We start from the raw sequence: 24,077 nt of genomic DNA, 5'->3' as shown, positions 1-24,077 counted from the left end.
CACCCGGCTCCCAGGCTCCCCTGAGCCAATCAAAACGTTGCAGTGCAGCCTTGTGATTGGTCTAAGCGCCGTGGATCGTCGCTCAGCCAGGGAATTGGGGGCCTGAGTGTGTCTGCAACGCTTTTCGTCACAAGTGGAGCTCAGGCCTGTTGTATGCCTTTCCGCCCATACGACTCCTACCCAGGGTTCTGAAGAAGATCAGGAGCGATCACGCCCAAGTCATTCTTGTGGCTCCGGACTGGGCAAGGAGAGTCAGGTATCCAGAGCTCCTGAGAATGAGTATCGATCCTCTGATCAGTCTGCCCCTTTGGGAGAGTCTTCTGTCGCAGCAGTAGGGGAGGGTTCTCCACCCGAACCAGTCAACTCTGCACCTCCATGGGTGGAAATTGAGTGGCGGCAGTTGATAGTTTTTGACCTTTCTCCCGAAGCCTGTAATGTTATTTTGGTGGCCAGACGGCCCTCCACTAAGACGGTTTATGCCTGCCGTTGGCAGAAATTTGTATTATACTGTACAGAAAGTTTCATTGACCCTCTTTCTGCTTCTCTTTCTACTGTCCTTTTATTCATTCTAACCCTTGCCCAGCAGGGCTCTGCCTTGGGAACTCTCTTGGGAATCTTTCTGCTCTGTCTGCTTTTTTGCGGCTGCCAGCCCAGCCCTCTCTCTTGAAGTATCCGATTGTAAAAAGATTTTAAGGGGGCCTTCTCACTTATTTCACCCACGCCCTTTATTATGCTGCAGTGGGACCTTAATTTGGTCCTCGCCTACCTGATGCGCGCTCCCTTTGAGCCTTTGCGCACAATTGTCCCCTCAGGCTGTTAACCATCAAAACAGCCTTCTTAGTGGCAATTTCATAGGCCCGGGGAGTGAGGGAGTTGCAGGCATTATCCAGCTTGCCTCCTTATCTTATGTCCTTTCTGGACAAGGTGGTGCTTCACACCAGGGCATCTTTTTTCCAAAGGTTGTGACCCCTTTCCATTGGGTCAGTCCATCACTTTACCCACCTTCTTTGTTCCCCCACATCCCTCCAAGGATGAGGAGCGTCTCCACCATTTGGACCCAAAAAGAGCGTTTTTGTTTTACTGTGACCACACAGAAGTTCCAGGTGGATGAATAACTCTTTTTGGGGTTTGCGGGAGCAAAGAAGGGAAGGGCAGTGCAGAAAAGGACCATCTCTTGCTGGGTTATTCTCTGCATTAAAATATGTTATGCCTTGGCGAAGAAGCAGCCCCATGAGGGATTAAGGGCCCATTCCACCAGGGGAATGACTGCGACTACGACCTTGGCTCGGGGCGTCCCAGTCCAAGACATCTGTCATACAGCGATGTTGGCTTCCTTGCACATGTTATCAAAACATTTCTGCCTTGATGGTCAAGTGTGCAGGGATGGACATTTTGCCCATTCAGTCCTGCAAAACTTCCTAGTCTAGGATGTGAGTCTACAACCCACCACCGGGATTGTATGGCTCAGGGATCTGATTCAAAGGTAAGGAATCTGCAACTAGAAGTCTGTATCAGATGAACAAGATCCTTGCCTTCAGTAACGCATTATCTGGTAGAGACTCTATCTAGCTGCAGATTCCTTACAGCCTCACCTATGCCCCCCGCTTTGCAGACTGATATTGTAGGGCTAGTGTTGTTCCCCTTTTCAGGGCCCTGCTGTTTGCTGTCATTTTGAGGCTAGCCATGAAACTCCACAATCCTAGCATGCACTGTGACAACTGTCACTTAGTTTTCTTTTGCTACTTTGTGGAAAAGATATTAGAACACGACTCTACCTTTTTCAAAGAAATTATAATAGAAGACAATTTGTGAATGCTTCACAAATGTCACTGCATTATTCAAATTAGATGGGAGATTGTTTCCAATCCCTTTTTTTCCTTAGGGTTTTATTCTTCCTGTGGAGTCCCTATTTTCTGACAGGAATGTTGTAGGGTTTGAAGGTCACTTGGTAATTCTGACTTGATTTATCTGCACTTAATTATTTTTCTTCTTTCACACCAAACATTGCTGTTGTCTACATAGGCAGAAAATATGAGGTAGATATATGCACATCTATTGCTGGGTTATAAGTATAAACCTTTTCAGATTGCAATTAGATACATGGCAGCCCGCTAGGATATTTTTATTAAGTCTTGCAGTCTTATCAGCCATCCAGACAGCAAGACTCGACCACGCCAGACCAACTAGGACTTTGACTCCTTCCCCTCACCCCCAACTGGTTCCCTTGTACTATACACACAGAGCACAGGGAAAGGCCTTAGTCCTACTTTCATGATGTGGCAAACTCCCTGGCTGGTATTCTAGATTTTGAAAATTCTCATCTTGCCTTTGCAACATAAGCGTCAAGATATATTGATATTCGTGCTACCTGACACACCTTGGAATTGTATGATTGCCCGTTAAACTCCATGATGTTAGACAACATGTATCTTAATTTAGATTGTTCCCTAGAAGTAGTAATAGCCCCTCCAAGTGTATTGTGCTTTACAAAAACAGAAAAATCAACACTGTTCTGAGACTACACAGCCATCACTTGGAAGTACCATGCTGTGTGCGGCATTATATAAAGCCGGTGACCAGTCAAGAGCCTGATGTGTTATTACTTTTTATGCAGGCTTCTACAGACGAGTCTGGAGCAGCAGCAACAGAGGCAACCGACCGAACTAGACAAAAGGTAGGTCAACTTTTATTTTCAGTGTTTTGATAATGCAATGACAAATTATGCAATTTTCCCCTAAACACCCAAGTGCATTTATAAGGAAATGTTTTATACCCTTAAGAATATGTGTGGCTGAAAACTAAACCCAATTTCTTATTTGGGGCACATGTCCCCCTTAAACCATGTACATTTTTTTCTCAGTGTAAAAAAATTAGATGAACTTAGATCAACTTTTATTTACGAAAAGAGTGCTGCTATCAAGCTGTTTCTGATAGATACATCTGCCGTGTGGATTCCTCACCTTGTGAATATCCCCCTTGCGTCAGCAACATTCGGAAATTCTTTTGTAGCCTCGCGCCGACGTGGACTCGGACGTCATAGAGACACGACATCGCTTGTGACTCCGCTGACGTCACCGACGCCTACAATAGGCCCACGCCGGCGTGATGACATCAGTTCCCTTTTTTCCGCGTCGTCGACGCTAACGGTTTAACGGGTTACTCTGTAGCTTCTAGTATCCTATTACTTTGTTTCCTCGATTCTCCATTCTCTGACCTTTTTGCTCGATTGTCATGTCGACAAAGAAGACAGGGTTTAAGCCTTGTAGAGAATGTTGGAAGATGTCCGTTTCGGACCCTCACCAAGACTGCATATGGTGTTTGAGCTCGGATCACGACGTTGAAGGTTGTTCATCGTGCCAGAAGATGAATCCAAAGGCTCTTCGAGAGTGGGAATCGAAGCTCCTGGTGGCCAAGCTTAAAGCAAGTAAGGTTAGAAAGTCTTCGAAGCACTCGAAGAGATCGAAGTCGAGATCCAGGTCGAGGTCTCGTGAGGCGTCGGCCTCGAAGTCTTCGTCTGACCACGCTTCCGGTTCTCGGAAAAAACATAAGAAGAGGAGGCATGAATCCCGTCATCATTCAGGGGATAAGTCTGGTTCAAGATCAAGGTCTCCCAGGAGGGTGAAGTCGAAGGTGATTCCTCCACAAGTGTCGGATCATGAAGGTGAGGCTTCGCCTTCGGAGTCGGTGGCCCATTCTCCGACTCCGGTTCCGGATCCGACTCCGGCTCAGTCTCCGGCTCATTCTCCGACTCCGGATGACGCCGATGGAGTTCCTGTTGAGGGAGAGTCTTCGAATCCTGTTGAAGAAACAGATTCAAACCTACCTCGTGGTCATCCTGAGCATCCACCTTTCCCGACTCCAGGTCAGGACCCTTCCGCGTTTTTAAACGCGATGTATGGTGTTTTCTCTAGATCATGGTTCCCCTCTGGTGCGCCTTCGGGTCCCATGGGTCCTATGTCCTTTAATTTGGGTGTTCCTCACTCATATGCTCTGGCACCATTCATGCCGTTCATGCCAACCCCGGGTCCGCTGTGGCAGTACCAAGCTCCACCAGGGTCGACGCCGGTATCGACGCCGGCCCGCCCGAAGTCGATGGCTCCGGCTCCGACGTCACCGGCTCCAAGCAAGTCTATGGATCCTCCTTCCAAGCCCTCGGATTCGGTTCCGAAGTCGGCTCTGGCGCCGTCGGATTCGGCTTTGGATTCGGCTGCTCTTCGAGTCAAATTCAGGTCTCGAAGAGAAGCTCAACGTCTGCTTGAACAACAGAGGGTTGATGAGTCTTCTTCTGACATGGAGGAAGGTGAGCTGGATGGGGGCAGTTTCGACGACCTGGCAGAGGCAAGTGGTCTCGAGTTTTCCCCGGAATGGTCTTTGCCTTCGGGATCTGATACTCCCTCCAGGGATGTTCAACCGTATCATGTAGTCATGAAGAAGGCAGCTGGACTTTTGGGTTTGTCTTTGCCTACTGTCGAATTTAAGTCGAATTTACTGACTGAGGTTCTTCATTCTCCAAGTCAGGCAGTGGAGCCTTTACTTCCATTTAATGAAGCCTTAAAGGAGCCCATTATGGAGGTATGGAAAAAGCCTTTCTCTGCTCCTGCAGTTTCCAAGAACGTGGCTAGGAGATATAGGGTTGCTCCTGAGGACCCTGCATTTTTGTCATCACACCCGTCTCCTGAGAGCTTGGTGATTCAGGCTGCATGTTCTAAAAAGTCGATTGGGGCTTTTCCGCAGGTGCCTGGCGACAAAGAGGCCAAGAAACAGGACCAAATAGCTAAAAAGACTTTCTTCGGCTAGTATGGCACTGAAATCTACTAATGCCACTTGCCTTATGGGAAGATACATTCATGCTCTAATGGACTCTGTGTTCATTAATCCCTAAGGTTCCTGAGGATAGCAGAAAATGAATGAATGAATGAATGAATGAATGAAATGTGATTTGTCTACGCGCAACTATGCCCAGTGGGCGTCAAGGCGCCTAACTCAAAAATTAGCTGCGGGCAACCAGAAACACGAGCTCACTGATAGGCTTTAGTGAAACACCAAGTTTTCAGAGCTTTCCTGAAAAGATCAAGTGAAGGCTGTAGTTTGATCTCCAGGGGAAGAGTGTTCCAAAGTTGAGGTGCAAGAATGGAGAAGGCCTTGCTCCCCCATCTTGCCATCCTAGCGCGTGGGACTACCAGTTGATTAAGCTCTAGCGAGCGAAGACATCTGCTTGGAACATACCTAGAGAGCAAGGAACCCAAGGCATCAGTCGGGCCAGCCCTCAGGGCGCTATAAGTAAGGCAGAGAAGTTTAAAAGAGACTCTGAAAGGGATAGGCAGCCAATGGAGATTCTTCCTTGCCAAGGTCGCAGAGGACATCCACGGCAGGGCCAGAACGAAGGGCGCCGCGGCATTTTGCACAACCTGCAGGCGTTGAAGAAGGCCCTTGTTGGCCCCGGCATAGAGTGAATTACAGTAATCCAGCCTTGAGCCAACAAGGGCGATCACAACCTGTTTACGTGCCTGTGGGGAAAGATAGTGAGCGATTCTTTTCAGAATCCTGATGACACCCCAACATGTGGCCACTGTCCTATAGACTTTGAGGAAGCCTTGTCTGACTCTCAAGCGGCTGCCCGTCAAGTCATCCAAAGCGGGCTTGATACTGCTGATTCTGTGGCGAGGATCATGGGCACGGCGGTTGCCACTAGGGATTCAGCCTGGTTGAAGTCATCCGATTTTTCAACTGATGTGCAGTCTGCTTTATTGGATTTGCCTTTCGATGGTGAGGGGCTCTTTGGGAGAAAAGCAGATGCGGCCTTGGAAAGGTTCAAGGACAGCAGGGCGACGGCTAGATCTCTTGGTCTTCAGGTCAGAGGTTCTACGACCAGGAAATTTAGAGGTTTTGGCCGCTCCTTTCGTACATATAGACAAGGACAGCAGCAGCAACAGCAGCAGCAGCAGCAGAATACCTTGTATAGATCATACAGGGGGAAGCAGAGAGCACGTCCTCGAGGGCGTCAGCCCAATTCCTCCTCTACCTCCACCAACCCCCCAGCCGCAGAAAAGCAGCCCTAGATCCGCCATTCAGGATCATGTAGGCCCAGTGGGGGGCCGGCTTACCCACTTTCTACGAGATTGGGAATCGGTTACATCAGATCTTTGGGTTCTCAATCTCGTAGAAAATGGGTATGCCCTTCCCTTTCGGGAATTCCCTCCCAATTACCCTCCTTGCCAAGGGTATTGCTCAGAGGAACATCTGTTTCTCCTTCAGGATTAAGTCCAGACTCTATTGAGGAAAGGTGCGATAGAGGTGGTCCCAGAGCGGGAAAGGGGTCAGGGATGCTACTCCCGATATTTCCTGATTCCCAAGAAGGATGGCAGGCTTCGTCCTATCCTGGATCTCAGGATCTTGAATTTTTACCTGAAGCAGGAGAAATTCAAGATGCTCACCCTTGCTCAGGTTCTTCAGGCTCTGCTGGAAGAAGACTGGATGGTGTCGCTCGACTTGCAGGATGCGTATTTCCACATCCCCATCCTGAAGTCGTACAGGAAGTATCTCCGTTTTACGGTGGGATCGCAGCACTATCAGTTTGCGATCCTTCCATTTGGACTTACTACTGCGCCTCGAGTCTTCACCAAGGTGATGGCAGTGGTGGCGGCGCATCTCAGAAGATCGGGGATTCCTGTATTCCCCTATCTGGACGACTGGCTGATCAAAGCGGAGTCGTCGGAGATTGTGCTTCATCATCTGCAGGAGACAACCCAGTTGTTGTACAGGTTGGGTTTTTCGATAAATGTACCCAAATCTCACCTGGTGCCCTCCCAGCGCAACCTGTTCATTGGTGCTGTACTGGACACAACTGTATGTCGTGCATTCCCTCCACCTCAAAGGATTCGCGACATACAGGAAATGGTCCCTTTATTTTACAATGGAGCGGTTGTTCCGGTCCTGAAGGTCCTTCGCCTGCTCGGTCTGATGGCTTCTTGCATTCTCCTGGTCAACCATGCACGCTGGCACATGAGGGCACTCCAGTGGTGCCTCCGCAGGCAGTGGTATCCGCACAACGGAGATCTCAGGGAGTCGGTGAAGATCTCCAGAGAAACTGCAGCGGATCTGTCTTGGTGGGGCGTGGAAAGCAACCTGTCTCAGGGGAAGCCTTTTCATCTGCCTCCTCCGGTGGCCACGGTGATTTCCGATGCATCCACTCTAGGGTGGGGTGCTCATCTGGGGGATCTGGAGGTCAAGGGTCTTTGGTCTCCAGAGGAAAGGTTGCTTCGCATCAACCTTCTAGAATTGCGGGCGATTCGTTTAGCGCTCAAGGCCTTCCTCCCTTCCCTTCGCGGTCAGTCAGTTCAAGTCCTGACGGACAACACGACCGCGATGTGGTACATCAACAAACAGGGAGGAGTGGGATCGCAGTGTCTCTGCAGGGAGGCACTGCGTCTCTGGTCCTGGGTTCAGGACCATCAGATTTGTCTGATGGCAAATCATCTGGCCGGGGTTCTGAACGTTCGGGCAGACGGTCTCAGTCGGCAGTTCTCTGCCGACCACGAGTGGAGGCTTCACCCGGAGGTGGTTCACAACATCTTTCAGATGTGGGGGACTCCTCGGGTGGACCTGTTTGCCACTCGCGAGAATGCTCACTGCCCGTCATTCTGCAGTCTCCAGTATCCGATGCAAGGAGCCTTGGGGGACGCGTTTCAGTTGAGCTGGGGAGGTCAGCTCCTTTACGCGTTTCCTCCCATACCCTTGATTCCTCGGGTTCTGAGGAAGATTCGCCAAGACCGGGCCCAAGTTATATTGGTCGCCCCGGATTGGCCAAGAAGGGTGTGGTACTCAGACCTTCTCCACCTCTCCTCTCACCGGCCGCTCCGTCTCCCTCTCAGGGCAGACCTCCTCTCTCAGATGGAGGGGCAGGTTCTACACCCCCACCTCCAGACATTACACCTTCATGCCTGGAGATTGAGCGGGGCAACCTGAATTCCTTTTCCCTCCCGCCTGACGTTGTGGATGTCATCTTATCCGCCAGGCGTGACTCCACTAAGTCCATCTATTCTTATAGATGGTCGAAATTTGTTGAGTGGTGTAGGGAGAAGTCTATTGACCCTGTGAGAGCCCATTTATCTGATATTCTACAGTTTGCTCTTTCTCTGGCGCAGCAGGGGCTTGCTGTTGCTACTGTGAAGGGCTACCTTTCAGCGCTGTCAGCTTTTCTCTGCTTGCCTGACCAGCCGTCTCTTTTTAAGTCTCCCGTGGTCTTGAGATTTTTGAAGGGCCTCACAAATAAGTTCCCTCCTTCACCTTTTATTGTGCCTCAGTGGGATTTAAATCTTGTTTTATCCTTTCTGATGGGTGCTCCGTTTAAGCCTCTTCACAGATGTCCCATGAGGCTTCTTACCTTTAAAACAGTCTTCCTCGTTGCAATAACCTCGGCAAGGAGGGTAAGTGAGCTTCAAGCTCTGAGTTCTAAGCCCCCTTTCCTGACCATTCATGCTGATCGAATGGTTCTCAGGACCAGGGCTGCTTTTTTGCCTAAGGTGGTGACTCCCTTTCATTTGAGTCAGTCCATTACCCTACCTTCCTTTTATCCTCCCCCTCACCCTTCTAAGGAGGAAGAGAGACTGCACCGTCTGGACCCTAAGAGGGCGGTTTCCTTTTACTTGGACAGATCCAAGGATTTTCGTTTGGAGGACCAGCTTTGCGTTGGGTTTGCTGGTTGCAAGAAGGGAAGAGCGGTCCATAAAAGAACCTTATCAAGATGGATCGTTCTCTGCATTAAGATCTGCTACTCTTTGGCCGGTAAGGAACCTCCAGAGGGTATAAGGGCTCATTCTACAAGAGCTAAGTCTTCGACCTCTGCGTTGGCTAGAGGTGTGCCTGTTGAGGATATTTGTAGAGCGGCAACTTGGTCTTCCCTCCACACTTTCGCGAAGCATTACTGCTTGGATACCGAAGTCAGGAGGGACGGCCACTTTGCGCGCTCTGTCCTTCAGGATTTCCTGGTTTAGAAGAGTGGACACCCTCCTCTGGGAGTGGGGACTGCTGTGGGACTCTATTCACAAGGTGAGGAATCCACACGGCAGATGTATCTATCAGAAGAACAAGTTACTTACCTTCGGTAACACTTTTTCTGGTAGATACAATATCTGCCTGTGGATTCCTCACTGACCCACCCGCCTCCCCGTTGTCCACTCTTCTATGCCAGAGTTATTGTACTGTAATGTATATTTATTTGGTTGTCGAGAAGATGTATTGCTTTCCTGCATTTGCTTTAGTCTGTGTGTTTTGCCTTGACTATTGTATACTGTGTATACTTTGTATATATCTACTGTCATTGGTCCGTCCGTGTGCCTCGATGGCACGGAAAAAAGGGCGGAACTGATGTCATCACGCCGACGTGGGCCTATTGTAGGCGTCGGTGACGTCAGCGGAGTCGCGAGCGATGTCTTGTCTCTATGACGTCCGAGTCCACGTCGGCGCGAGGCTACAAAAGAATTTCCGAATGTTGCTGACGCAAGGGGGATATTCGCAAGGTGAGGAATCCGCAGGCAGATATTGTATCTACCAGAAAAAGCGTTACCGAAGGTAAGTAACTTGTTCGATACTTTGCGTTTATGCTGCTGGTATCAGAGAAGCAGCTAAATTTGATTGCCGATTTAGTGGTGTATTTGCTAAAGCTGTTCTTCTAGAGTGTTACTGCGATCATTGAAGTATTTCTGGAGTGTTGTCTTTGTGTGCATTCAAAATCAGAATATATACTGTGCTGGTGTTACCTTTACCCAGAAAAATGGCTTAATGCACTTGTGGAGCTTTGCAAATGTAATTACTTTTAGCCAGCAATAAATCTCAGAATTAGTTTTAAGCTTACCTCAAATTATACGAAGGTATATGTAATGTCTTTGGATAGTCACTCAATAAATGATTATCGGTGTGTGAAGACATAGAGCATGCTACATTTTTAAACAAAAATAAATTGGTAATCTTATCCAGATTTCTTCAGCAGTCTCCGGAGTCAATGTGTAAGAAAAGGAAGAGTTATGATCATTACAATTTCTTTCCAACGCATAGCATTTCATAGTTAATTTTTTTTATCTTGCTGCCATTGCTTCCCCACAATGCATATTAAAATTGGTCTCACCAGACTGTAATAGATTGCAGACAAACCTTCAAGTTTAACTTTCAACAGCTCGTAGATATGCATGTTTTTATTAACACCTTGGCTGCTGTGACTTTTCCCCTCCTGTGCTGAACTTGTTTGAATACTATAGTTTCGTGACGAGCTCAGCTCGTCATAAGCACAGCTCAACCATCAAAAGGGTTAATTATTGTTCTCTAGCATACTGTCATCATTTTCATAAAGTTTCTAAGCTCACAAATAATTTTGCTGGTCGGTGGTATCTATAAGAAATATAAATTATATGATGCTTCTTGGTATTATTGGATGAACCATTTTAACTCAAAACTAAAAGTGATATCTGATAGACATCTAGCCGCAGATTCCTTACCTTTGAATTTCCAGGCGTTGGGCTGGATCTGAAAGATTTTTGATAGCAGTACCCCTGCGCTCCAGTAGGTGGGGTCAGTCGCCTCTGTGCGACGACGTAGGTGTCAGGTTCGTTGTCATATCTGCTTCGTCTGTATAGGCTCCACCCCAGCGTGCTAACCTCAGTCTTTTCTTTCCGCGCTAGACAGTGCAAATCCGTCCAAGAGAGATAGCCTTGTCAATTTTTGACAGACTTTTTTTAACTTTTTGTCGAAGTCTTTTGGTGTTAGGATGTCCAGCTAGAAGACCTCTGAGTTCAAACCTTGTGCAGTTACCGCAGTAACCAGTAAAGTTTAAGTAACCCGTAAAAGTTTAAATGACCAGCAATGGAGGGGCCCTGCAGTATATAACTGCATAATAGAGCATTAGCTCTCAATAAATATTTTGCGATTGAATTTAAAAAACTGTGCATAAATATTGTACTTGTGTTGCACATGTTGTGCCGCAAAAATAGTTTCTGCATTTGTGTACAAGTATTGCTGTGACTTATTAGGCCCATGAATTAACAAGCATTTGCAATGCAGTAGGTCTTGCATTAGGAAAGTTTGAGCTATTGGTATTGTAAATGACAATTAGCATAATTAATAGCTTTGTCATTTACAATGCCAATAGTTTTAACTTACGCAAATGTGACACCTATAGCATTTGTAATGCAATGTGTTGTATTTATGTGACTTAGATGTATTGATATTACAAATAACAATGGCTTTTATTTTTTTTGTAATAATGAATACTTAAATAAGATATTGTAATTTATAATGGAAATAGCTTAAACTTTTGTTAATAACTTTTGTGAAGATTATGTTCAGTGTATTTTATTGTGACGAAAATCCAAGAACAGAAGTGAACTATTAACATCTTTTTGTGACATTTGTAATAAAGCTTGAAACATTGAGAGAACATATTTGAACCAGTTGTTGTTAAATGGTTGCACAGATTGATGCTGTGGTTGCGCTGAGTGATGTTGTGGTGGCGCTGAGTGATGTTGTGGTGGCGCTGAGTGATGTTGTGGTGACGACAAGTGATGCTGTGGCGTTCAGTGATGCTGTGGTAGCACATAGTGATGAATAAGTCTGCTACCATGGAGCAACAATAAGGAGGCAGTCAGGGAAAAGGATAAAATGCCGGCGACTGGCAGACACAAGAAGAGGCTCCGGGAAACAATAAGTGTAGTAAGCAGGACCTGCTGCAGCGAAGTGTCCGTGAGCCGACCACTGATCGCACGATAAAACCAGCTTGTGTCTAAGTTAAAAAAAAAAAATCATGAAAATGTGCGCACCACTAGAAATATAACGTTGGTGTGCAGTGCAGTTATTTGCTCGTGGTAGCCTAAAAACAAAGTAATCTAAAACAAGCTCTTGGCATTGCTGTGGGGGGGCGGGGGAGCGCATCCCTTTGAAGCACGGCCTCGCGGCCGTGAAAGTGAAACAGCCTGAGGCCGAGCGCACACTGGGGGAAGCTTCAGATGCCTGTGGGAGGGAGGCTGATAGCTTTGATGTGGACGCACGTTCCGCCAGAGTGCACCTCACCAACTGTAGGAAATCCGCGATGGTTTCAGACTTTGGTTTGCCCTCTATATCTCTTGCCAGCAATGCGCAAGCGCATTGGCAGGCGAGACCTAAAAATCGTCCAGAGTGCCAGCGCACCGGGCACAGGCCGTGGAGGATCTTGCACCTGCTCAGAAGAGACTGGCCGGCGTCAAATAGGCCGCGTGAAGGAAGTAAAGCTGGACCAGGCGTAATTTCGAAGATGTGGTTAGGGTCTTAGGCGCCATAAGGGCATCGCGCCAGTCAGCTTCATCCAAGGGGCCCACCCAGCCCTACCTTTGCTCCCTAAGGCGGTCTAGGGATGTAGGAGAGTTATTAATCAAGGCTCGTTATATTCGGGAGACCCCTCCCCTCCCCAGATCTCCCATCATGACTTGGGCCTCCAGGGGACTAAACTCTGGAAGGGAAGTAGGTTTGGGGAGGTGGGCGTGGCGCAGCTGTAAGTATTTGTAAAATTGGGAGTGTAGGAGTGAGTGTCGCTGCTGTAGGTCAGAGAAGGAACGTATGTGGTCCCCCACCCACACGTCTCCTAGTAGGGTTATTCCCACCAGGTCCCATCGGCGGAACCCCTCCAGGGAGGTGGTCTCCCCCAACCAGGTGCCACACCAGAGGGGCGTTTGTCGAGTCAGTTTCCGGTCCCAGCGCACCAGACTGAGTGCGGCGCGCCAGGCCAGAAGGACCGATCTGGGTATGGAGGGCATGTCTACGGGCACCGGGGAGCCATAGAGGAATCCCTGCAGTCGTGGGAAATAGAGGACCGCAGGTTCGACTCAGTAGGTGGGGTCAGACCAGCCACCTGCAAATCAGTCGTGGATCACAATGAGTTTGGTGGCCAGGTAATAGGAGTAGAGGTTGGTGACTCCCATTCCACCGTCAAAGGGGGGAATTCGGCAGTGGGCCAGGGACCGTCGTGAGCGTCCCCTCCCCCCATAAAAATTGGATAAGCACGCTGTCCAATTCCCGGAACCAACTGCTTGTGAGGGGGATCGAGGTGTTTGCAAAATATAGAGGAAGATGGGAAGGATCATCATTTTAAAAAGGGCGCTTCGTCCTAGCGGGTTCAGGGGAAGGGACTGCCAGTTTCGAAGATCCGTTTTCATCCGGGTGTCTAGGGGGGGGGCGATGTTAAGTGTCCACTCTAGTTCACTCTAGTTCAGGCAGGAGGGTCACCCACACACCCAGATACTTAAATGACAGCCGCCGGAGGGGGATCACCGCCTGCCAGTCGAAGCAGGCGTGTGAGGAGTGGAGGGGGACCAGTGTGGACTTTGCCAGGTTGAGGCGGAGACCAGAGACTTGCTCAACGGCTGAAAGGGCTCGCAGGGACCTAGGGCCGGACGGTTCCGGGTCATCCAAACAGAGCAGCACGTCATCTGCATATAAGATAATTTTGTCCACGTGGCTCCGATCCCATTGCCACCCTCGGATCAAGGGGTCTTGACGTATGAGCGCAGCCAGGGGCTCCATTGCTAGCGCGAATAGGAGTGGGGAGAGGGCAGCCTTGGGGGGTGCTCCTACGGATCGGGAACGGTTCGGAGAGTCTGCCGTTAACGAGCACTCTGGCTTTAGGGCTGTTGTATAAGACCTGGACCAGACCGCGAAAGGGGAGGCCAAAACCCATCTTCTCCAGAACATCTCCCAGGTATCCTCAGTCTACCGTGTCGAAGGCCTTCTCGAAGTCCAGAACGAGAAGGGCCAGGTAGGGGCAGAGCCAATGACGATGGGCCAGGGCAAGATGGAGACGACGGATGCAGTGTCGGGTACCACTGGCCGGCATAAAGTCGCACTGATCAGGGTGGACCAGATCATTCAGGAGGGGACGGAGTCTCTGGGCAATGGCGGTGGCGAAGATCCTAATTTCAGTATTGATCAGGGAAATGGGCCGAAAGTCGGAGCAATCTAAGGAGGGTGGATGTGTCTTTGGGACGACCACAATAGTCGCTACGTCCGATTCGGACGGAAAGGACTCGACATCTACCACCTGACGGAAGAGCTCCGTTAATTGGGGCACCAATTCCTCATGGAACACCGAGTAGTATTCCTGGGGAAATCCATCCGGCCCAGGTGTTTTGCCGGAGTTTAACAGGGTGATGGCCCTGTGGATTTCCTCCGGAGTGAGCGGGCCATCGAGGGTATCCGCCGTCTTTCGGAAGGCAAGCATATTCCGGATTTCGCCGTCAAGTCTGTGAGAGAGGCGCCGGGGGGGGGGGTGGGGTGGGGTGGGGGGGGGAGGGTGGGCGTTCGTTATTAAGGGCCTCATAATATTGCGCAAAGGTTTGCGCAATGGCCTGGGAGGTCGTCTGGCAAGTCCCATGGGCTGTGCGGATCTCTGGGATAATGCGGTGGGCCCTAGGGTAGGAGATCAGATTGTGGAGCAGTTTCACGTTTTTGTCGCCCCATCCGTAGATACGGGCACCCGAGGATCGCCAGAGCATTTGGGCCGATTCTAGGGAAAGCCGCCGAATCTCATCCCGGATCAGAGCCAGTTGTCTGGAGGAATCAGCCGCGTCGGCCTCTAGCTGGGCCTGTTCTAAGTAGCCGTCTCTGGACTCTAGTAGTGGCAGACTGGGCCGCACGTTTGGCGTGCACGACCCCCCTGGCGACTCCCCGAAGCACTGCCTTGCCCGCCTCCCAGAGCGTTCCCTGTGAAGGGACAGACCCTACGTTGGCAGAGAAGTAATGTCGGAGTTCTTGGCCGAGGGAGTCTACGAGGTCGGGGTCCTGCGGGTACCACGCGTTGAGGCGCCAACTAGTCCGCGGGCCAGTGGATGGGGATCCAATGCGGACGACGACAGGGGAGTAATCGGAGATTCCTCGGGCTAGAATTTCCGCCCCTGACACCAACTGGCAGTCTGTGGCAGGCTCAGAATAAAGTCTATCCGCGAGTGGCTGTGGTGGCCCGTGAACGTGTGGGTATACTGTACCTTTCGGGGGTTCCTGACCCTCCATACATCAGAGTCCCAGCACCGAAGCCCAGCTCACGAGACACTTCGCAGAGGTGTGTCGCTGCGCCGAGGAAGGGCCTGACACGTCCCTAGAGGGCTGGAGGACAGAGTTAGTCACCACCTCAGCGGGGGAGCCTGCGCCGTTCAGGACCGCAGCGTCGGTCTCAGGTCCTCAGTATGTTGGCGCACACCGGCGGTCGCCACCACCGTCAGGTCCAGGCGTCCGCCACCGGCCAGGCCCGGGCCACGAGGGTCAGACAGCGTCCGCTGCCACCCTCACTCAGCAGCCACAGCAGGCAGCATAGGGACAGCGGCTCACCGTATCCCCAGTCCCGGCTTTCCGCCGCTGGGAGAAAGCGGCGCGGGCCTCCGGTAGGTCAGACGCACTGATTCAGCAGTGCCAGACGAGGACCGCCATCTTGGGGAGGACCGGCTGAGCGCGGCCAGGAGCAGAGGCGCCACACAAAGGGCAAAAGCGGCTTCCAGCAACATCGGGGGAACAGCAGACGGCCCTGGGGTCCTCGGAGAGGTGATGGCTGGCGACCAGGTAGGCTGGGCAAGACTGATGGCAGGTGGATGACAGAGGGGGTCTCGGAGCACTCTAAGAGCGCGACCGCCATCTTGACCGCCTTTGAGAGGTTTTAGGGCTCATCCCTTCACCTGATTGCACCACCATCTAAATATAGCTTTCACAATACCCTTGCGTTGAACGGTAGCAGAGCGCCCAGTATTTCCCCTTATCCTAAAAACCCTGTCTTTAGTTTGATTCCCACTCGAAGTCATCTAGGTCCGGTAAGAAACATCATAAAAAGCACAAGAAGTCGAAGCGTGCTTCGACTTCACTCCGTCCGTCCCACGACACGGAGGAGTCTTGACGTTTGAGGCCCCTCTCCGCTGAGCGGTTGCCTGGGTCAGCTCCTTGTTTTCCTCCTTTTCCGGGAGTGACCCCCACCCAACTAATAGAATTTGATGATGCCATGCGCGCCATTCTTGGGCAGCCGGACCCTGCCGGTGCGTCTTTGGGCCACACAAGCTCAGCGTATGGGGACCCAGTGGGTTCTGTGCCTCTGGCTCCACGTGCTCCTCTTGGATCCCTGCCTGGATCCGAACCGGTGCCGGTCATAACACTCTGACCTTCCCTGGCACAGCGTCCGACGTAGATACCCTCTGAGTCGCCAGCGCCCATTGGCGGCACCTCCCCATCATCATTCCGGGCGACATGGAGCCAGTTGGGCGTTCACCGACAGAGACCGGTGACGACAGAGCCGTTGCGCTTCTTCGCGTTTCCTCAGCCTGAATCTGAAGGGCGAGTGTTTGGATGATGATTGGGAAGGGCAACAGGATCCCTTAGAAATCCAGCCTCCCTGCAAAGAAATGGACTGGTATGAGGAACTTGGTTAAAACCATCGGCCTCAACACTTCCCTAGAGCCTGGCATGCTGTATGCTCCTAACCAGGCTATGGAGGAGGGGGCTTCATTTGCAGTAGTGGTGCATAAGGCAGTGGGAGTCAAGACTAAAGTCTTGACGGAGGTCCTGCAGCCTGGTGCCTCCATCTTGGAACCCTCGCTGCCTTTAAAGTAGGCCTTGACCGACGTTCTTCTTGATCCAAGCCCAGCACAGGGGCTCCTGTGAGTAGAAATATTGCCCGCCGCAACAGCCCTGCACCGGGCGACCCAGCTTTTCTCTCTGCCCACCTCACCCAATTGAGCTTGGTGGTCCAACCATCTGCTTCCCGTAGCACGTTCCCTCCTACACCTCCTGACAGAGAATCCAAAAGGCTGGACAGTTTTGTTGAGAATATCTTTTCCTCTACAAGCCTGGCATTGTGGTCTGTAAACACCACATGCCTCTGGGGCCATTATTCCCACTGGCTATTGGATACGGTTGCGCAGGTGCTGCCAAGTGTCTTGTAGGAGTACCGGGCTCTACTCTCCTAAGCTGTTGCTGACGGGAGGGGCGCAGCAAAGTTTACCATCAGATGTGGCTTAGACACAACTGACTCGTTATGCAGAGCTATTTCCTAGACGGTGGCAGTTATGCCCACGCCTGGCTGATGACATCTGGCTTCTTGGGATGTCCAAGGCAACCTCCTGGACATGCCCTTTGATAACTCATCTCTTCAGAGACCAGGTAAACTCTGAGCTAGAGCATTTCAAGAACTCGCAGGTTATGGCCAAGTCCTTGGGTCTCACTGTGTCAACCCAACCTGTGTCTGCCTTTCGACTCTTTGGTGGATATGGAATGGTCTTCCAACCGCGCCAACCCTCCCCCAACCAGAGAATCCCTCAAGTTCAGCAAACTTTGAGGGGCTGTGGATGCAGTTTACCCCGACTTTGTGGGTCGGGATACCAGAAGTCGGGGCAAGCCACAACCCCATCCTTCACCGCAAAAACTTAGTCCGACCCTTCCAGATCAAGGGCGTCCACTTGTTGGCAGGATTCTCTATCACCTTCACCACTGGCAGACAATCACCTAAGACAGGTGGCTGTTGCAAATAGTCTGTAGGGGTCTACTCCCTACCCTTCGAGGCTACCTCGCTCTTCATGCCTCCAACTTACAATTGGCTGACAGAGGATCACCATGCCCTACTCCGCGAGGAAGTCACTATTTTCCAGTATTGGGGTGCCTTTCATAGATTCACATGCTTGAATATTCCCCGTAGTCGAAGTGAGAGCTTCACTGTAAATAAAATAGCAATAAAACCAATAATATATGTATATAAAAACATAATTACATACATTCCAAAACCATAAATACTTTTAAGTACCAAGGTTAGCATTAACACCTAGGAATACATTAGAAGAAAAAGAACACTTTTATAGCATATCTATGTCATTGTTAGTCCAAACTACAGCCGATCAGGCGCAAGCACCCTTCTAGAACCTTCTCCTCAGAGGCTCAGGCCCTCAGATTTTCTACTGCACGTCGTGTAAAGGGAGTCCCCCTGAGCTCTGCTCAGTTTTTAACTTTCTGGCTTTCTAGTTTTCTGGGATGTCTTCAAGTAAGAAGTCTTTGTTTCGACCATGTGCTTCTTGTGGGAAATAGCGGCTCTTCTCAGAGGACCATCACAAGAAGTGTATTTACTGCCTCTATCCAGAGCATGAGGTAGGAAAATGTAAAATTTGCAGGACTTTCTCAACCAAGACCCTTAAGAACAGGGAAGGGCGTCTCCTCCTGCGGTTGCAGAGGTTGAAGGATAAGGATTCACCTCTTTCTGATGCAGAAAGCCTTGCGTCAGGTGTGTCTAGAGCCACTTCTAAACGTAGCAGTGCGCAGGATTTGCCATCTCCTTTCCTAAAGAAGAGGAAACTTCAACTCCAGAAGGCTCCTGCTTTGTCTGCACCTCCTCCTGCTACGCCTACGCCCCCGAGATTTGACTCTCAGGCGTCCACGGCTCCTTCTACGCATGTTTCCACTAAAAAAACTTGCTAAATCGTCGACAGGAGCGTCGACGGTCGTTCCGACGACAAAATCTGCCGTCTCCAGCTCTCTGACTAAGACACTGACGACGACTTGTGCCAGCGGGTCGTCGACGGCGGCAGTGTCGACGATGGTGTGTGTGAGCTTCAAATATGTCTCGTCGACTATTCCAATCTCCTCGTCGAAGTCTAAAAAGGGAGTCTCGTCGACATCGAAATCTTCGTCGACGCTTGCTGTGAAGAGAGCCTCTTCATTGGCGGCTCCGTCGACGGGGCTTCGTCGGCAGCTGTGGTCTTGCCGTCGACTACTTCGTCGACGGTGGTTGTCCAGTCGACTGTGTTACTGTCATTGATGTCTTCCTTTGCATCAGTGCCTCTGGTGCCAATTTTTTCATCTGGTTCTGTGGCTCCTGCTGTTGACCCTCTGCACCAACGTCGACATGTGCCTTTGGATCAGCTTACGATTCCACGTCGCTCTCAGCCTCCATCACCTTTCTGCCACGGGTTCGGAGCAGGAATCTGGTTCTGATGAGGAGGAAGATGATAGATTCCGGACCGCTCGATGCCCTTTGGAGCTGGTCATTAAATGTCAGGACTTTGAGGATGATCAGGAAGATTCTTACTTCCATGAGAAGGAACCTTCTGCTCGGGTTCCCACAGCACAAATACCGCTCTCCCTCATTTCTAATCTCCAATACAGGTTAGAGGATTATAATAGACTATTTCCACTGTCTCACCAGGGGTCTGTTCAACCTAGGGTGCCTACCACTACAGCAGCTCCTCCCTCTACTACACTGCCAGAGCCAACGTCTCATTCTGCACCACCTACAACCTCTATTCAGGTCCATGCAACGGTTTATGAGGATGATGACGTTCGCCCAGATCGGGAAGACTGCAAAGTTGATGATGATGGGAACATGGCAGATTGGGATGATTATCAGATCCAGACACTGTCTCCGCCACCTTCGGGTCCAGGGGATTCCCCTCCTGTGGATATAGCTGGTTTTCACCAACTTATGGAACGAGCGGCGTTGCGCTTTAAGCTTCCTATGGTTCTGAAGGATGAGGACTGTTTTCTTAATGATTTCAAGAGTCAACCTTTTTAACGGGTCCGGGCAGTACCCATAATTGACTTCATTTGGAACGAGGGTGTCAAACTGATGCAGACGCCAAATTCTATTTGAGGCTTCTTCCTCGTTTGGAGAAGAAATATAGGGCACCCCAGGGTTCTCCAGCTTGCCTGGTAGCTCAGCCTAAACCCGATTCCGTGATCACCCAGGCCACACAGTGCCATTCCAGGAATCCGTCTTCTCCTATTACCGCTCCTCCTGACTGTGAGGGACGTCGTCTTGATGCCATTGGATGAAAATTTGCCACTATGGCTTTTACCACCGTGAGGGCTGCGAATTCTCTGGACATTCTGGGACGCTACGACCGCCAGATGTGGTCCGATATGTCTTCTTTTATTGACCTCATTCCTGAGCCCTCCAGAGCAGAGGCTCTCAAGATTCTTCAGGGGGGAGAGAGAGCGTCATCCGAGATTATCGACTGCTCTGTGGACATTGGGTGCACTGGTTGTCGTCTGCTGGCGGGGCAGCCGTTTTACGTCGTCAGGGCTGGCTTCGTTCCACCTCTTTTTGCCAGGAGGTTCAGGCGAAAATCCTCGACATGCCCGATGACGGCGAATCGCTCTTTAGCCAGCATGTGGACGACGCACTTCAAACCATCAAAAAGGACACCGAGACGGCTCGTGCCCTAGGCACTTTGCAGTTTCACAAGCAGCCTTTTCGTGGTGCGCGTGGACTCGGCGCCTCCTTCTTTTCGTGGATTTAACCAGTACCACTCCTACGGCCAAGGAAATCAGATATTCCTCCCAGTCACAGCAGTCCTATCGGCAACAGTCTACCAAGTCTTACAGAGGAAAGTCTTCCCTCAGAGGCTCCGCTTCTAAGAAGCACTGACTTGCCTTCCCCGCTCAAAGTTGGAGGTCGAATCTCCCTTTTCTTTTCCAATTGGTCTTCAATCACCTCGGACCGTTGGGTGCTGAACATTGTGTCAAAAGGCCATGCTTTGGAGTTTGTCAAGTTCCCTCCAAACACTCCTCCAACTGGTCCACCTCCGGCTCACCTCAAGGAGCTCTTTCAACAAATTCGACTCATGATTCAGAAAGGTGCCATCAAAGTGGTTCCCAAGTCTCAGAAGGGGATGGGATTCTATTCCCGTTTTTTTTGTCCTCAAGAAGTCCGGCGAATGGCGTCCGATCCTCGACTTACGAGCCCTGAATAAGTACCTGAAGTGCCAATCCTTCCGCATACTCACGCTCGCGGAAATTCTCCGCCTTCTCTCGAAGGAAGACTTCATGACCACCATCGATCTCCAAGACACTTATTTCCACGTGCCGATACTTCCAAAACACCGGAAGTACTTGCGCTTCCGGGTAGGGCGCAGAGACTTTCAATTCAAGGTTTTGCCTTTCGGCCTTCGCTCCGCCCCTCGCGTCTTCACGAATATCCTGGCCCCGGTGGTTGCATATTCCTACCTGGACGTCTCTCTCATCAAGCCGCAATCTCGCCATCAGGCGTCTCTGGACACTCGATTCTGTCAGACTGTATTCCACTCCCTCGGTCTCTCCATCGACACCGAGAAGTCTCGGGTCGATCCAGCTCCCTGCAGGACCTTTCTATGCGACACTCTAAATACTTCGCTGGCGAAGGCATTCGTGTCTCACGAGCGTCAGCTGCGAATTCTACGCCTAGTGGCTCTCATCCGTTCAAAAGGGTCCGTTTCAGTTTGTGTATTGAAGTCCTTTCTTGGGATGGCGTCCTCCTACATCTCCCTGATCCCCAATTGCAGGCCCCAATTTAAGGGGAACTGGACAAACCGTGGCGTCAGGTCACCGGCTCTTTCAAAGATCTGGTCCTGGTGACCGCTCGGATGAGGTCCGCTCTCCAATGGTGGGCTCAACCGTCAAACATAGCTGCCGGTACTTCTTTCCTAACCATCGCTCCGGAGCTCGTCCTTACCACAGATGCCTCCCTGGAAGGCTGGGGCGCACATCTTCAGGTTTTATCCATAAAGGGCAAGTGGACCCGGTCTCAACGTTCCTGGCACATCAACAGATTGGAGCTAATGGCCATTTTCCTGGCGCTCAAGTCTTTCCATCTTCTACTCCAGGGAGAATCAGTGCTCATTCAAACCGACAATACCACCAGAATGCGCTATGTAAACAGGGCGGCACCAAGTCACTGCTCTTTTCTCAGCTCGCACAGAGCATCTGGGACTGGGCACTCCGTCGCCAAATTACCCTGACAGCGGTTCACCTATCGGGCATCTCCAACATCCTAGCGGATTCCCTCAGCAGGTCCGCGTCCTCGACCCACGAGTGGGAGTTGCATCAGCCAACTCTGGACTTCATCTTTCGGCTGTGTGGTCGCCCGGACATGGATCTTTTTGCGAGCTCTGTGAACCGGAAATGCCAGTCTTATGCAAGCTGGCTACCACATCAAGGGTCATGCGGGAATGCCCTTTTGATGGACTGGTGCAATCTATTTGCCTACTCTTTTCCGCCGATTCCGCTGGTTCCTTGAGTGTCGTGGAAAATGCGGAGACAGCCGTGCCACATTCTCCTGATCGCTCCCAGATGGCCTCGACAAGCGTGGTTCTTGGAACTGCTGCTTCTCTCACAGTGCGAACCCATCCTCCTTCGTCCTTGAGCGGATCTCCTCACAACGGTCAAGAGTCAGATCTGTCATCCGAACTCCTCCTCTCTCAAATTATCGGCCTAGAACCTGAGCACCTTGAATTTGCCCACTTGAATATTTCGCCAGCATGTAGAGACCTTCTAGCCAATGCGAGAGCTCCGTCCACAGTAAAGACTTACAAGCTAAAGTGGAAAAGGTTCGGTCACTGGTGTGCATCTGCCAACATCCATCCCGTGCACTCCTCTCCTGCTCAGCTTCTGCCGTTCTTTCTGCAGTTGGCTCAATCAGGACTTTCCTACTCCACTTTGAAGGTCTTCCTAGCGGCAATATCTCGTTTTCTGCAGGATGGGTCTTCCTCTCTCTACTCTTCCAGAGTAATTCGGCAGTTTTTCAAGGGGCTGTTCAGGGTGTTCCCGCCCATTCGGCGTCCTCCTACCTGGCATCTCAATGTTGTTTTGGCGCAATTGATGAAGGTGCCTTTTAAGCCCATCCACAAAGCGGATTTGAAATTTTTGACCTGTAAGGTGGCCCTTCTTCTTGCTTTGACCGCATCACGTCGCGTGAGTGATATCCACGCCTTTACCATTCAGCCTCCTTTCCTTCAATTCAAATCGGACTGTGTTGTACTTCGCACCAACCCGGCAATCATGCCTAAGGTGCCAACTGCTTTTCACCTCAATGAACCAGTGTTCTTAAAGACTTTCTTCGCTAATCCCCAATCTCCGGCGGAGCAACGTTTGCATTCATTGGATGTTAAAAAAAGCCTTAAATTCTACATCGACAGGACAGTGCCCTTTTGTAGGTCTGGTCAACTGTTCGTTGCTTACGGACGCATGCGCAAGGGGCGTTCCGTTACCAAGCCAACTATTGCACGTTGGATTTCCTCAACAATTTCATGCTGTCATCAGAAGGCCGGCAAGCCTCTTCAATCTACAGTGAGCGCTTATTCCACCAGGGCGATGTCATCCTCTACTGCCCTGTTTGCTGGTGTGCTGATTCACTAAATATGTCGAGCAACCACGTGGTCCAGCAGGCACACTTTAACAGAGACGATCAACGAAGCTGATACAGCAGTGGGCCAAGCGGTGCTTCACAATCTTTTTAAATAAGATGAGCCTCTTTTCTTCCCTCCGCCTGTATGGTTTTTACTATTATCTGTCTGACAGCTTTGTCATTTCATTGCATTTTCATGCTAATGCACTGCTACTTTGTCTTGCGGCCAGCTATTACTTCTCACTATACAAGCATGTGAATCTATGAAAGACACCCCAATACTGGAGAAGAACAATTGTTACTTACCTGTAAACAGTGGTTCTCCAGTAATGGTGTCTTTCATAGATTCACATGCGACTCACCCACCTCCCCTCAGAGGCTCGCTTCTCCTTCTAGACTGTTTTGTCACTCTTGTGCTACGAAAATCTGAGGGCCTGAGCCTCTGAGGAGAAGGTTCTATAGGGGTGCTTGCGCCTGATTGGCTGTAGTTTGGACTAACATAATGACATGGTATGCTATAAAAGTGTTCTTTTTCTTCTAATGTATTCCTATGTGTTAATGCTAACCTTGGTACTTAGAAGTATTTATGGCTTTGGAATGTATGTAATTATGTTTTTATATACATATATTATTGGTTTTATTGCAATTATTTACCGTGGGGCTCTATCTATGAAAGACACCAATACTGGAGAACCACCGTTTACAGGTAAGTAACAATTGGTTCGAGGAATGCGGGCTGCTGAATTCATATCTGTGCATAGATCGCTGCCTAGTGTTGGGTCCGGATGATTGCACCTTGTTGTCCTGGAAGAGTCTTCGAAGTATCACGAGATAGGTGACTCCTCCCCTGGACTACAGTGCGCATGGGCATCTTCTCCATCCTCCGATTGTTTTTTTCCACCATTGGGTTTGAATGTTATTCCTATACTCCAACTTCGGAATC

At 50.3% G+C, this 24,077-nt stretch overlaps 1 protein-coding gene across 1 annotated transcript in view; it reads left to right on the top strand.

Annotated features, from left to right (window-relative positions):
• E4F1 (E4F transcription factor 1) overlaps positions 1 to 24,077 on the top strand; it is a 225,520-nt gene that overhangs the window by 186,502 nt on the left and 14,941 nt on the right. Inside the window, exon 13 of the mRNA XM_086940476.1 lies at positions 2,615 to 2,674. Coding sequence (XP_086796602.1) covers positions 2,615 to 2,674 — 60 coding nt within the window. The remainder of the gene's footprint in view (positions 1 to 2,614; positions 2,675 to 24,077) is intronic.

The sequence above is a fragment of the Lissotriton vulgaris genome, chromosome 10, assembly GCF_964263255.1.
Source record: "Lissotriton vulgaris chromosome 10, aLisVul1.2, whole genome shotgun sequence".
Lineage (NCBI taxonomy): Eukaryota > Metazoa > Chordata > Amphibia > Caudata > Salamandridae > Lissotriton > Lissotriton vulgaris.
The sequence above is the reverse complement of the archived record's forward strand: the minus strand, read 5'-3'. Positions and strand labels throughout refer to the sequence as shown.